Source organism: Gossypium hirsutum, chromosome D07 (assembly GCF_007990345.1).
Source record: "Gossypium hirsutum isolate 1008001.06 chromosome D07, Gossypium_hirsutum_v2.1, whole genome shotgun sequence".
Taxonomy (NCBI): domain Eukaryota; kingdom Viridiplantae; phylum Streptophyta; class Magnoliopsida; order Malvales; family Malvaceae; genus Gossypium; species Gossypium hirsutum.
This window is the reverse complement of record NC_053443.1, coordinates 20240249-20255581: the sequence shown is the minus strand read 5'-3', so window position 1 is coordinate 20255581 and position 15333 is coordinate 20240249. Positions and strand designations below refer to the sequence as shown.

Sequence of the window (15333 nt, the reverse complement as noted above, 5' to 3'; positions counted from 1 at the left end):
ATAACACAAAAGGCTCGATTTTAGAAAATTTTAAAAATTCGGCTCTCCTTAAAAGAATCGTTTTTTAAACAGATTTTTTTTCAACAAAGACAACCAAGAATCATTGGAGAGGGTATATTAACAGTAGTTCCTGAGATTTATCCTCAATAGGTGCAAGAATAAGTCGTAAATATTCCTCTAATTGCATCTAGGCCAAGCGCTGAAATAGAAGGTATTCCTACTACTTGATCAGAAGCCCCTGTAGATGATATAGTTGATTTACTTTCTATTTTGCTTTTGAGAAAATTGTCCAGACTAAGAATGTTGAGAACAAATAGAACATTGAAAACGGGGTAGAAGTTATGTCTTCAAAAAAGTCAGCGAAGGCGGTAGAAGAGATAGATTGCTTGTTGTCTGAATCGCCACACTCAATCAAGACCCTCAGCTTGACCAACTCATTAAGGCCATTTCTCAACAAGTTCCTACTAAGGCTAACTTAGAAGCCCAACAAGATGTTGAGGAGGTTGTAGCTATGAATGATCACGGAAAGTTTGATGAAGGTGACAATAATGATGCAAAACCAGAGGTAGTGATTACCTTGGTTGTAACTAGCCCTACTCAAAAGATTGAGTCTGAATATGCTGCCAAGAAAGCTGTCGGAAATGGAAAGGAACCTTTTATTCCAAACGTTCCTATGAAGAAAGGAGCTAAAAGAAAGAAAATTCCATAATTTGTTCCATTTGACTCTAACCTTGAATATATGTTCCAATAGTAGAATTGGAAGTTCATGCAGGAAGGAACCTAAGGTCCAAAAGACCTTGTGCACTATCCTCTACAAAGAAAAGAAATATAAAGATGGAGGAGGTAGGGGTATCAGACGTTCTGAAAGAAGCTCAACCAGAACACAACCTAAGGAAATGTTCATCAACCTTGCCTGTGCAAAAAGAATGAAGGTTGTTGCTCAGAAGGGACTCCTTCTTGAAAGAAACATTGAGGCGAGCGGGTTATACAAGAACGAGCTTGAAATTTTCTTGGAGTAGAACTAACTTCTCACTTAAGTGGCATATGTGAAGCCATTGGTCAAGAGTGTGGTCTTGGAGTTTAATGTGAATCTACGAAAGTCCATCAACAATTCAAACCACCTGTATTATATGCAAGCCTATGTAAGAGGTCATTATTTTCGTTTCAATCCAAGTGCAATAAGTGACTTTCTCCATTATCAAGGTAGATACGATATGAATTTTATAATTAAGAATGATTTTCTTGCTTCTAAGTTGACCAGTAATGTTCGAACAACATGACCTGAGGGACAATACTTCAAAGCATCAGAGCTTGAACCTATTTGCGCAACTCTTCAGGCAATAGTAACCAGAAACTAGTTTCCCAACATTTAAAGGAATGTGGTGACGAAATGCATGGGTGCCTTATTCTACAAGGGAATATTATTCATTCCTTTTGATTTTGGTCAATTAATTTTTAACAAGATTATCAAGCATGTAGAGACCAGGAGCACAAGGCTTGCTTTGCCCTCTCAATCCCTAATCTTTCTATAAGTTACCTTAACTTTTATAATGTCATTGATTAGTTTAAATAGTTTATTTTGATTAAAATGTAGTTGTAACTTTTAAGAGTTGTAAACACTATTAAAAATATTTGTCAAACCCATGTCCCTTGCAATGCCTTTTTTTTTACATGGCTACTAAGGTTTTTTTTTTTTTAAATTTCAAAATGTTACACCAACAAATTTAACAAAATAATTTAATGATATTAACAATTGGATTTGAATCTTTAAATTTGAAATATAGAGTTCTTAAATTCTTAAACATAAAAAGTACGAAGACTAAATTTCAAATGTACAAAAAGTATAGAGACTTGAAGTATATTTTAATTTTCAAATATTTTTTTTATAATTTAGTCTAAAAAATAATTAACCCAACGCGAAGCGCAATAAAGACCATACCACTATGAATAAAAATCTTAATGACTTACCTAAAAAATTAAAATATAATACAAAAAAGTGATAATTAATATATTAAAATAATGTAAATATGTGAGAAAGTTAGAACGTATTGAAATTATTATTATGAAAACAAAAACTTTGGGATAGAGATGGAAGAATAATACAATAAAGGAAAATATTATTATTATAATCAGAATAAAAAAAACATATTGAAATTAAACAATAAAAACACATATAGATACAAGAGTTCAATAAGGGAGGTGAACAAGGAGGAGGAGAAGGTGGTTGGGGGTTTGGAACGGTTAACGTGTGTAGAGTGGAGTGCCTTCAATGATTGAGATAAAGGGGAAAAGTAATAGAAATCTCCCATGGTAGAAGAATGAGCTAAGAAATGTGTATGGTGGTTGAAGGGTGGAAGAGAGGAAGAACCCTCAAAAACCTCTTCTTTTCCATAATCCCAATGGGTGTATATAAAGGGATCCTTGGTGGGACTTGGCTAAGATATTTATGTATAACAATTGTCCTCCCAGTCCAAGGGAAGGTTATAAAGTGATATTGCCAGAAATGAAAAGCAACGACAAGGTCTCTATGTCATGTGTGAGGTCAATTTGATTTAGGAAAATTCGTTTGTATTTCTTCTTGCAAAAATTATGATAATTCATGGGTATTTGGAATTATGCTGACATCATAGGCATTGCAACTGTTCATAAGCATTTAAAATTACGCTACCACTATAGGTAAAATAACCATTTGAAATTAAGCTTGCCTTGGAGGTGGAGCAACCGTTCGAGATTATGTTAATGTAATAAGGCAAGTCACCATTCAGTGAGGCCGTTCAGAAAGGTCGTTCAGGATTATGCTAATTATGTGAGGACTGATTAATGTTAATAATTAATTGAAAAAGGGTAATGAAGATATTACCTTTAGGAGCAATAAGTTTAAGAGGGTGTGAGACCTAAACCTTTAAGAGCTATACCCTCAACAAGGTGATGCTGAAAAAATTGATTTAGAAAAATAGTGTTTGTAGCACAGCGAAAGTTTAAAATTTTTCTTAAAATTGAACCTTGTGATATTTATAGCAATAAACCCTAGACTAGAACATTACATGTGCTTTGAGTGAGACAATCTAGGTTGTTTCTTAGCTTTTTGCCAAACGATCTCTATTATCCTTAAACCCCAACTTGTTTTCAGTGTGAGCTTAAACTATACAAACCGAATGCATAGAATGAAAAATTTGATCAACTTTCAGTAGGGAAGTTAATTTCTCTATGAAAAATCAAAAACTTTTTAGCTTTGTAGAAAACAAAACTTATTCTATAAATAAATTGATACTATTTTTTGATAGAGTAATGACGTTCGATTGGTGCGTCAATTAGGTCATTCCATAATTCCTATTTATGGGAAAAATGTACAACAATTTTACTTGAACAAGGAGAAATTAAATAATAATATTTTAATCCAAAGAACACATTTCCTTGTTAGGAAACCTTAGCGGCAGTGGTATAACAAGTCAAATCCGACTATATGATAGGATCTGAGCTTGATGTATCACTACTCAAAATCAAACTAACTTATAGAAAAACAATTTGGCAGAAGCTTTATAAAATTATTACAAATTTATACATATAAACATATGATAATTGTGGTTTTACTGAAATTTGAATGAAATCGTTAACAATTTGAAATAACATTCAAGCCATTTGGCATATAATTTCAAATATAATAACTTCATTAAACAAAATGCAATAATTCAAATCCAGACATTGATACTTAATAGAAATATTGTAAAAACAGAGTTTTGTCAAAATAGAAGTTCTTTATACAATTCATTTCCAAAATACATATATACGCCACCCTAAGAGTCATGCATGATATAGAAAAAAATAATCAGCTCGCAATAGTAGCAGCACTCTGGCGTAGTCCTTCTAACAAAGTCTTCCTTCAGTTAGCAAGCTTGAGAAAAAAAGGTAATAGAGTAAGTTCGTATGAACTTAGTGAGTTCCAAGAAGAAATCATACATAATATTTCTTACAACACAATCGAACCTTTTAGAGACACTTACACATGATGAACATAGTACGCCCAGTGGCGTATACAGAACACAGATAGATTGAGTACGCCAACTTACTTAACACATGGGCATATACTGTACACCAACTTAACATAACTTAGACAACCTATCTTCATGCCAGCCACGTACCTAGAATTTAGAATTAGAAGCATATCATACATTCTCATTTTCATACATTCACTCGCTTAACATCTTATATCATTTTCATTTAGAATAACATGTTTTTTCGTGATCTGCCAAACTGGTTTGCAATATAGCTACCTTACTGGAGGATACACAATCATATCTCCTATTCTCCATCACCGCATATCAGATCATAGCATACATGTCAGAAGCAGATGGTAGTGGCTTAAGCATGAAGAATGATGCTTACTTTATATCACAGACTGACTGAACTTAGACTGATGACTTTGGATATCCCTTATCCATATATACACCTTTCATCCATTACAGAGGAGGATAATTTACTTTACACAAATTATATAAACAAGAAATTTACAGTACAGGAAAGTAAGAAGGAGCTCATCTAAAATTCTAGCACAATCTACAAAGTAGGTCCTTTGCCTTTATCACTTGGACCCCCGTTAGCTCCTTGAGCAGTGAGCTGGTACTAACGTATATGTTAGCTAGATAAAAGGTGTTAAGAAGAACAAGAAGACGTAAAAGGTGTTAAGAAAGACCACCGCTATCTTTATATACTTAAGCACGGAGACAAGGATTAGTGGAAAATAAGATAATTCCACTAACTCTCTTGATTCATGTGATTAAGTGCACTTAACAAAATTTAGGTCTTATTATCTACAATAGTCTAGTTCTGTTCTAACTAGACTTCAACTTGACTAACTAAATCACCATACAAAAATAATAAACAAATCTAAATAACTGTGAACTTAACAAGTTCGCCTAAAGCATATGGGTTGGGCAGATACTTAACAAAAGAGTCCACCAAACCTTAAAGCTTGCCAAACTAGGATTTTGCCAAATGACGTAGTACACAAAATTCTATACTTAGTCCAAACAAGTACTTTACTTACTCAAATCTATCCTTAATTTACCATATATACGCCAAACAATAACCAAGTATGGAGACTTCGTCGGGCGGGTTGTTACACGGTGGTAACCCTTACTAGGACTAGAGGTTGCTGCCCCTCATATATTGGGATGAACTCTAGGGTCCGTCTTGTGTCATGGTATGATTATATGTGCTATCTGAACTTTATCAATCTAATAACTACTTTTTTATTTCCCTAAATATTAATTAATTAATTGTATTAATTCACTCAATTAAATTATTTTTCAACCCAATTCTAATTCTACTAAAATTATGACAACTTTACTGTATTAGAATCTATGAGGAAATATATTTAATTGCCCCATTCAATAAAACTATGATAACTTATTAATTTAGTTCCCACTTTGAACTTTAATTATTTGATTGCAATCAATTAAATCATATTTGAAGAAATTAATCATAATTCCATTAAAGTCATCTGTTGTACTTCGAACTTCGAACTATGATACAAGATTTCAATAATGGAGAAGAACACGTGTTTGATCGTATTAAATACAAGTTTATTATTATTTTATTTATATTCATTATTAAATAAATTAAAAAAATATTTTTAATGTAAAAAATTTTCTCGTGGCAAAAATTACTATGATTATAAAATCAATTACATCTGAAACATACATTTTAATTAATAGTTTTCTTAAACATCATCGATATCAACATTGTACTTTTTTCACATTTTAATTGATTTTCCGTAATTTTATTATTGATTAAATTAACCATATTGAACTAAATTGATCCAAAATATATGAAGGAAAAGCATATATAACATATAACGATAAGAAAACGTGTGAGACATTTTATAAGACATTCTGTTAATGTCTTAATAATATTCAGAAGTTTTGAGCAATTTCTTTTTCATAACATTTGACCACGTCTATTAGGGTGGCATGGAAAGGTGTCCATGACTACACGTACATTAAATTTAGGTGAAATTCTTCTACTTTCTATAAATTGTAGTTTTAGTATCTATACTTTAATTTGATCAATTTTATTTTCTATACTTTTCAAAATTTGAAATTTTAGTCTTGACTTAATAGTAACAATTAAATCTCTTTGGTTAAATTATGTCATTAATCTTGTATTATGCCTAAAGTTATAGATTTAGTCCAGTTCACCAATTGGATAATTCTTAGTGACTATATTTTTTTAATTTCAAAATTTTAATCTTAGTGCAAACGTCAACAATTAAATCTATTAACTGATTTTTTTGTGAGTAATATGTGAAAATAACAAATAAACATATCATTACACATGTGATAATATGTTTGACACATCAAATTTAAAAAATAATAAAACTTAATGAATTTAATAATTATCATTTGATTAGGACTAAAATTTTTAAATTCTAAAAATACAAGGACTAATAGTGACTAAACTAAAATACAAGTACTAAATTCACTATTTAGGGAAAGTATAAAGTCTAATAACACAACTTCACCTTAAATTTAAATTTAGACTATTTGGGTAATGGTAGCCAAGTCTGCAAATGACAACGGGATCGTGCACCCAACTTCTCTACACTGTTTATTATTAATTTCCTGCCTATAATCTTAATTACTCAAAGATAATCATCGGTAAGGTATGCTTATGCTTGACCAATTTCCATATAAATAGGTAACGTTGTGAGCCCCTTTCTTCATCCACTCATATTTCTTTCTTGGTTCTTATAATAATTACTGCATTGCAATGACTCTCTCACGTCTCTCCTTGGCGTTCTCCTTACTTGTACTGTCATTGCTCGTTATTGCTTCGGCTGGCGATTATGCTGATGCTTCAGCTAAATATGGTTTCGACGGAATACCGGCAGACAGCCCTCAGGCAAAGCCAGATGAAGCAGAAAAGCCTCATTATGGCACCAAACCAGACTACTACAAGCCCCAGCCTGTATACAATGACAAGTCTGAGGAAAATGAAAAGCCTGCAGGTTACTACGCAAAACCATACGTTGTTAAACCAAAGCCAGAAGGAGAAGAGAAGCCTCATTACAAGCCTAAACCTGAAGAAAAAGAAAATTCGGGTTACAACAGAAACTCGCACGTTGTTAAACCAAAACCAGAAGAAGAAAATCATTATTATGGCAGTAAACCAGACAACTACAAGCAAACAAAGCCAAGTGAAAAACCCGAATATGAAAGAAAACCATACGTCGTTAAACCAGAGCCAAAAGGTGAAGAAAAGTCTTACGATGGCACGAAACCAGAAGAAATGAATAATCGTCTCTCCATTGCTGTTCAAGGGCTTGTTTTATGTAAAACAGGTTCCAAGTATTACCCAATTCAAGGTAATGTACTCAGACAGTCCTAATACTCCCTTTATGTATTTTGTGTTGATTGAGTGTAATTGGCTTCTTAATTTCTCTCATTTATTGGCATGAGCAGGGGCTTCTGCAACGATAACATGTAAAGCTGTTGATGAGGTAGGGGCCGAGAGAACTGTCTCCATTTGCAGCAAAGCAACTGATGCAAAAGGTTACTTCTTTGCTACATTGTCCGACAAAGGTCGCGACAAATTGAAGCTTAAAGAGTGCAAGGCGTACCTTAAAAGCTCTCCATTGGAGTCCTGCAATGTTCCCACTAATGTCAACAAAGCCATTGAGGGTGCTCTTCTTTCTGCTTTCCGTGTTCTAAAGGAGAAGAAGGCAAAATTGTATTCTGTGGGACCTTTCTTCTACACCTCCCAATCTAAACCAGCGGTATCCCCTCAATATGGTTACTAAAGTTGAATCCTTTCTTCTTGACTACAGAATCAAATTTCCTCCCCCATTTTGATATTCTGTTTTGAAGTTTCGGATGGCAACTAGAGTTGATTCTTTCCGTGTTATTTCCCCCTCTTTTTTAACTGAATTTTGTTGTTTGATTTGATGATTTTATGGGCTTGCTACGGTAGCAGATTCTGTCATTGATTTGGATCTTGTAATCAAGTTTGCTCAATCAATAAGAAACAAATATCTATCTATTTATCTATGCAATAGAAGTTATTCGGTTTAGTTTTTAGGCTTTATAAAGGAGTTAAAAGTACTCTATATTTCCACCACCCCTAGTGCTTCGAGCTCGCACAGCAGTTCTATGAGTTATATTTCCGCCTGAAGGTTTTTGTGGTTGTACTATCTCCGATCTCCTATGTCGCCAAATAGTCTCAGACAACCGCTTTGCCTCTCCAAACTGGACGTTGGTAGCGAAGATGATGATTAAGAGTTTAGGACTGTTGATGTTTTTTGGTGCGTGGATAAAGTTCACGTAACGACTCGATTGTTGTTGATGTCGGAAAACCAGTTCAAGATTGGATTTCTTAAATCGAGTAATTTAAAATTTGAAAATCTGAGAAATTAGTAAGTTGGATGTGGGATTAATAAATAGAACCGAAGTAAATAAATTAAATTGTCTTATAATAATTAGGGGACTTAATTGTAGAGCAAGTACAATGAAAAAGTTTAATTGAAACTTTGTCATGTCCTTGATTAGCGAATTGTCATGTCCTTGAAAATAAATATTCCATAATCAAAATAGGCTTAGTGGTCTGGAATGATCTTAACCATTAATTGCCACTAATTTTGACGTGAGATGTTAATGAGCATTAGATTTGTAAACTTTTAGTTAAATAATAAAATTAAGTATAATTATGTATAATAATCATCCATTAGATATCTAGACTCTCTGCTCCCAAGAGTGCTTTACGTAGAGTCCTAGAGAAAGCAGTAACTGCTACGGCTTGGGATGGAGGAAAGCGGTGACGAGGATAGAGAAGGGAGGGACAAAATTCTAAACCAACGCTGATATGCACAGTTTGGACAGAAAAGCTATACAACCCAGAAAGTTTTAGGGCGCAAATGAAAAATATATGGAAGACAAGGAAAAAGTTTGAGATCCAAATGGTGGGACAAAATTTATTTTTGATAGTGTTTGATTTGGAAGAAGATCTGGAGTTAATTATGGAGGGGAGACCTTGGCTTTTCCGTAAAAGTATTATTTTATTTAATAGGTTAATTCAGGAGGTGGAAAGAGATCAGATTAGACTCAATTCATCACCGTTTTGGATAAAAATTGATTCGTATTTACCAGAATTCGATAAGAAGGATCTCCTGCATGCAATTGGTGTTACGTTTGGGGGGTTCTTAGATCCAAAATTAACGAAGCTTGCTGTCGGCTCAGAATCAATTTGGATGTTTAGAAACCACTACGCCGAGGTATTTTTGTCTCTAGTAATCATGTTAATAAAATGTGGGTTCCTTTCAAGTACGAGAATCTACCGATATTTTGTTTTGGATGTGGAAGAATAGGGCACGGGATAAAAGATTGCACTCAAATAATACCTGCAAGGAAAAGCAAAATTAGTGTTGATCCACCTTATATGTTGGCTTTAAAAACAGAATCAAAATTAACTGGAAAAGAAAGTATGAAATTTAATGCTATGATGAAGAAGGTGGGGGTTCAAAGTTCTTACACAGGAGGCAAAATAGTGTTAAGAGAAAGTTCTAAAACAATAGAAAAAGAGAATAACGAGATTCGGGGTGAATAGGAGTATGTGGAATTGACGGGAGGGAAGGAGATGATAAAGGAGCAGGGATGTATATATGGGATAGAGGAGGCCGAGAAGTCAAATGGCAGCAAGGTACAAGAGTGTAAAAACGTAAATCCTGAAAAGAAAACGAGCTAGAAAAGAATAAAACCAATGGCCACGGCGATACAAACAAAGGCTAAGAATAGTACGAGGAAGAGGAAGTCCCCAGAAGGAGGTCTTGCAAGGAGTGATAAGGAAGATATTGAGGTGGATGGAACTAAAAGATTGATACAAGATGATTTTGAGGGCTGCGAAAGAGCCTTCTCAGATGTGATGTTAGACAGTTCTGTGCAATTTGATATAAAAAATTTCTTGAGATCGGCGACTGCCAAGAGGCAAGCCGACCGGACGCAATGAAAATCATAAGTTGGAATGTTCATGGATTGAGGAGTCCACGGGCAGTAAGGATGTGTTTTTTCCTGAAACAACACAATCCCCATATGGTCTTCTTATTGGAGACAAAGCTAGAGAAGCAACGCATGGAAAAAGTCAAAAGGAGATGCAGTTTTACTAATGGAATTGATATTGAAGCAGAAGGTTCGCGATGAGGATTATGTTTAGCATGGAAAGGAGACATTGGAATAAGCTTACAAAGTTATTCTAGGAGCCACATTGATGTTATGGTTAAAGAAGGCAAGGATGAAGAAGAATGGAGACTCACGGGGTTCTATGGTTCACCCTATGTTAATAATAGGAGTGCTACGTGGAATCTGCTAAAGAAATTGGGGTAAGATAGAAGTCATCCATGGTTGGTAAGTGGTGATTTTAATGAGATCATGTATTCTTATGAAAAATGTGGGGGTGTACCTAGGGAAGAGAGTAGAATGGAGGCCTTCGAGAGGTTTTAGAAGAATGCCTATTAGAAGACTTGGGATATTCGGGGGTTTGGTTTACTTGGGAAAGGGGAAATTTGCCAGAGACAAATATTAGAGAAAGACTTGATACGGGAGCGGCAAATGTTAAATGGAGGCAGATATTTCCAACAGGTAGCATCAAACATCTAACACACTCAATGTATGATCATTGCCCACTTCTTATAAACACAAAATGTGAAAATTCTTATAAGGGCAATTCAAAATTTAAATTTAAGGCGTGGTGGCTCATGGAGGAAACGATTGAGAAAGTAGTTAAAGAATCTTGGGAATCATGAATAGGCACAGTTGCTGAAAAACTCGAAAGGTTACAAGCAGACTTAAAGATATGGTCAAGATCAATAAAAAAGCGGCGAGAAGGATTAAAGAAAAAGCTTACGAAGCAACTTGAAACGTTAATGGCGCAAGAAAAGACTGACGAAACAATGGCAAAAGTTATTGATACCAAAATTCACTTGAATATGGAAATTGATAAAGATGAAGCTTAATGGGAACAAAGGACAAAGGCAAATTGGCTTAAAGCAGGGGATATGACTTCAGCTTTTTTCCATAGGTTTGCCACTTATCGAAGACACATTAATACCATATCAAAGTTAGAACTTGATGGAGGAGGAGAGGCTAATGAAGTAAATGAGATTAATGAAGCTGCTACTATGTACTTTCAGAAGTTGTTCACGTCAAATGGAGTAGGAGGTCCTTCTTATCTTCTAACGGGCATTGAAAGTAATATTCCGATAGATATCAACAGAGATTTACTGTTAAAATATACAGCAGAAGAAGTCTATGAGGCTTTGAAATGAATGAGACCCACTAAAGCACAAGACATGATGGTTTTCCAGCAATCTTCTTTTAGAAATATTGGCACATTGTAGGTAAGGAAATTGCTAACTTTTGTTTGGGAATACTAAATAATGGTGAAAATTTTGGTCCTTTTAACTAAACAGATATCGTGTTGATTCCAAATATCCCTAATCCCACTAGCATAGCTAACTTCAAACCCATTAGTTTGTGCTCAGTTATTTATAAAATGGTGGCAAAAATAATTGCAAATCGACTACAAGTAGGTATTGGGAGATGTATTGAGGTGGCTCAAAGTGCATTCGTCCCGGGAAGGCTAATTTCAGACAATGTACTTCTAGCTTATGAGATTTTGCATACTTTTCGACAAAAATGTAGGGAAAAAAAAGGATACATGGCAGTAAAGCTTGACATGAGTAAAGCTTTTGAAAGGGTTAAATGGGGCTATATAAAAGAAGTCATGTTAAGAATGAGTTTTGCAAAGGACTGGGTGGAGTTGGTTATGAAATGTATATCCACAACGTCCTAAATAGTCAATACAAATGGAGGTAGTGGACAAAGCTTTAAGTCGACAAGAGGATTGCGACAGGGAGATCCCCTAAGTCCTTTTTTATTTTCAATGTGTAGCGAGGGATTATCATCTTTGATGAGATTGGCATTGAAAGAAGGATCATTAAGAGGTGCAAAGGCAAGTAGAAGAGGCCCAAAAATTTCACATTTACTTTTTACAGATGACTGTATTCTGTTTGGGGAAGCATCAGACAGGGGGCAAAGGTGCTAAAAGAAATCTTGAAGATGTATGGAAAGTGTTCTGGCCAATGTGTAAATTTCAATAAATCTATAATTTTTTTAGCACAAACACTACAGACGTAAAAAAGGAAGAAGTCTCAGCAACTTTGGGGGTAAGGACCTCAACAAATATGGAAAGATATTTAGGTCTCCCGAATGTGGTTGGTAGACGAAAAAAAGAATCTTTTCAGCATCTCAAAGAGAAAATACACACCAGAATTGAAGGATGGAGTACCAAAATGTTATCGCAAGGAGGCAAGGAAGTATTTCTAAATTCGGTACTTCAGGCTATTCCAACCTATGCTATGTCTTGTTTCTTATTACCAAAGTCGCTTTGTAGAGATATAGAAAGCATTTTTGCTAAAACCTGGTGGCAAAAAGCCCATGGGAGAAGAGGAATTCATTGGTGTCAATGGAAATATTTGTGTTGGTCAAAAGAAGGTGGTTTGGGTTTTAGAGATATGACTCAATTTAATGTCTCATTACTAGCCAAACAGGGGTGGAGAATCTTGAACAATCCAGATTCCTTACTAGCTCAAGTTTTAAAAGCAAAATATTTCCCGAATGTTAATTTCTTAGATTCACGATTGGGGAACAATGCTTCGTATACATGGAAAAGCATTTGGCCTACAAAGGGCACTTTAGAGGAAGGTTTGTGTTGGAAAGTGGGAAGGGGTACGCATATTTCAGTTTGTAATGATTTTTGGATCCCAAATGTGAAAAAGAGCAGGTTATCAGCTTTAATTACGAATTTGAATGATTTTAAAGTTGCCTAATTAATTAATCAAAGTAACAGAACATGGAAGAAAGAGTTGATAGCTTCTACCTTTCCGGAGGATGTAGCCGATAAGATTATTGGCATCCCGTTGGCAGAAGAACCTCATGACGATTTTCGGGTTTGGAGCGCAGAGTACGAAGTGCCTATAAACTATTACAAAGTATTAAAGATGATCCTAGAGCTTACGCTTTACAAGACAACTATAAGGAATTTTACAAAAAATTATGGCTTCTAAACCTTCCTTCAAAAATTAAAATTACAATCTGGAAGATATCATGGAATTTCCTAGCTACACGAGTTAATATGCTTCAAAAAAAGCTAACAAACACAACAGTATGCCCACGTTGTGGAGTAGGATCAGAGAACATGGACATCTTTTCCGTGAATGTCCTATTTCAACTTCAGTATGGAGGGAATTACCATGCCAAGTTTTTTTGCAAGAAAGTTAGTTGGAGTTTGTACAGTGGCTAACCTAGGTATTTGCGAAGAACTCAGCATCACAGTGTAGGATATTCTGTTGTGCATTATGGACAATTTAGGGAGATAGAAATGACAGAGTGCACAAAAAAAATGAGTAAATCTGTAAAAGCATTAGGGAGATTTGTTAATAGTTATATATCAGAGTTGAATGAGATCGATAAAAACAAATCACAATCTTCTATAACTATTAAAAAGTGAAGGAAGCCACTTGACCAGATCGTGAAGATCAATTTTGACGCAGCCTACGACAGAAAGTATAATCAAGCGACTGTAGGGATTGTGGCTAGAGACAGTGAAGGCAAGGTTCTTTTATCATGCTTGAAGATCTATCAACAAGTGACATCAGCCTTTGCGGCTGAGGCGCTCGCGTGCCGGAGAGCGACCCAAATCAGCATAGACATGAAATAGGAAAAATCATTATTGAAGGAGACTCATTATCAAGAATAAAAAAGTGCAAGTCAAGTATCCTAGATAAATCACAAGTATATGCCTACATTCACGATATTCATAAGCTACTATCAAAATACAAGGAGTGTAGATTTGAATGTATCCCAAGAGCAGTTAACAGTCTTGTGCACACGTTAGCAAAAAAAAAAACGATGAAGAATAAAATAACTGTGTACCTGGTTGGGGGTGTCCCTGAATATGCAGAAGATCAAGAGGAAAGGGATAGAGTGAGAGAGCCGGATTGATCAAAAAGGGAGAATATGAAATGGGGTGAATCTGAATGAGGGCTGGTAAGGAAAGGTTGAAATTAATGTTCCCTCGGGAGTGTGTATGCGTCTTGAAGAAGAAATGGCAGATGAAGTGACAAGGCGGTGAAGAGTCATCTTGTTGATTGGGCAAAAACAACAACAGCATTAATGGGATCTAGAAACTTCTGTCTCTATTTTATTCTGTTGTTTTTTAGGCTGGATTAGGATTTATTTTGATGTCCATAGTTTTATTATTTCTTTGTTTATTCTGTTGTTGGGCCAAGACTTATAACCGGGCCTTTTCTTTTCTAGGAAATTAGTTATGTACTTTTGAATTTATTAATAAAGCCCAATCTGTAGTTTAATTTTAAAAAAAAGTATAATTATATATATGTTAAAGGGAGAGAGAATAAAATTTGCTTCATTATCTGTTCTTTTTCACCGTCCCAAACAAAGAAAAGAAAGAAAAAAGTTTAGGTATTTTCGTCCATTGCGGTGAGCTTCCAAAGTTTATTGGTGAGTATTTTTCTTGTGAATTTTTAGTAGATTATTAGTATATGCTAGTGTCACGGGCCGTGGATCAAAGTCTATGACCATTACGCATAGAATACCCCATAAGGTCAACTTATTAAATGAGACTCATTTGACCCGCATGAACTAGCCCGATTCTTGGAACCCGTGGAAAGAACCCATCTACTTGAAGCCTTGGTGGCCTAATAAAGCACTCTAGTAAAATAAGAGTTACCAGAGTAAATAGTGTAAATCCTAAAAGGATAAGATTGTATATAGTTTAAATCCTTTAGGACTCTTAATTGTAGGTGGGAACTAATCTTAACCATTGATGTAAATTGATCTATACCGTTGGATTTAGGGAGCTCAAGTATAAATAAGGGCTTCCCACTTCATTCTTTCCAAATTAATATATTGAGAGCATTTAGTCAAACAGCTGTTGTGCACTCTATTTTTGTGGCTTTCTTTGTTCATAGCTTCTTCTTTTTCAGAATTTGCTTTCGCTTTACTTCGGTGCCTTAAAGGAATTTTGCGAGAATCCTCACATTGTGAGAGTTAGGCTGACATAGGTACATTTGAAACAAAGAAATCGTCTAAGGCTATATGGTTTACGAGATAAAAAGTCTAGCCCTATAATAGTTGGTATCAGAGCTAGTGTTCGAAGGCTTCGATTGAAATGTTAAAAAAAGTTACCGAGCAGAATGAGCCTATAGAGACCTGGGGGAAGGGCAAGAAAGCTAGTAGCTCGAGGGATATGCTTTCAGCTTTGGAA

The 15333-nt window shown here is 34.9% G+C and overlaps 1 protein-coding gene and 1 long non-coding RNA gene across 3 annotated transcripts; one reads left to right on the top strand and one right to left on the bottom strand.

Annotated features, from left to right (window-relative positions):
• Positions 1-6595: 6595 nt before the first annotated feature.
• LOC107954264 (proline-rich protein 3) lies at positions 6596-8045 on the top strand. Its single transcript, XM_016889770.2, has 2 exons — positions 6596-7363; positions 7461-8045. Exons 1-2 carry the CDS (start codon positions 6769-6771, stop codon positions 7796-7798), a joined length of 933 nt encoding a protein of 310 aa, XP_016745259.1. The 5' UTR covers positions 6596-6768; the 3' UTR covers positions 7799-8045.
• A 134-nt stretch (positions 8046-8179) lies between these two features.
• Positions 8180-14349, bottom strand: LOC121219081 (uncharacterized). Of its 2 annotated transcripts, XR_005915724.1 has the most exons (3): positions 13570-14269; positions 12925-13456; positions 8180-9391 (listed from the first exon to the last, which is right to left on the bottom strand). It is a non-coding gene; the product is annotated as an uncharacterized lncRNA (long non-coding RNA). The 2 variants fall into 2 exon arrangements; XR_005915723.1 differs by lacking the exon at positions 8180-9391 and having other exon boundaries at positions 12816-13456; positions 13570-14349.
• Positions 14350-15333: the final 984 nt, after the last annotated feature.

Bases quoted from the DNA above. Each gene is read 5' to 3' on its own strand.
- LOC107954264 (XM_016889770.2), top strand. From the start codon at position 6,769: ATGACTCTCTCACGTCTCTCCTTGGCGTTCTCCTTACTTGTACTGTCA. The intron at 7,364-7,460 runs GTAATGTACTCA...TGGCATGAGCAG, and splicing joins CAAGTATTACCCAATTCAAG to GGGCTTCTGCAACGATAACA.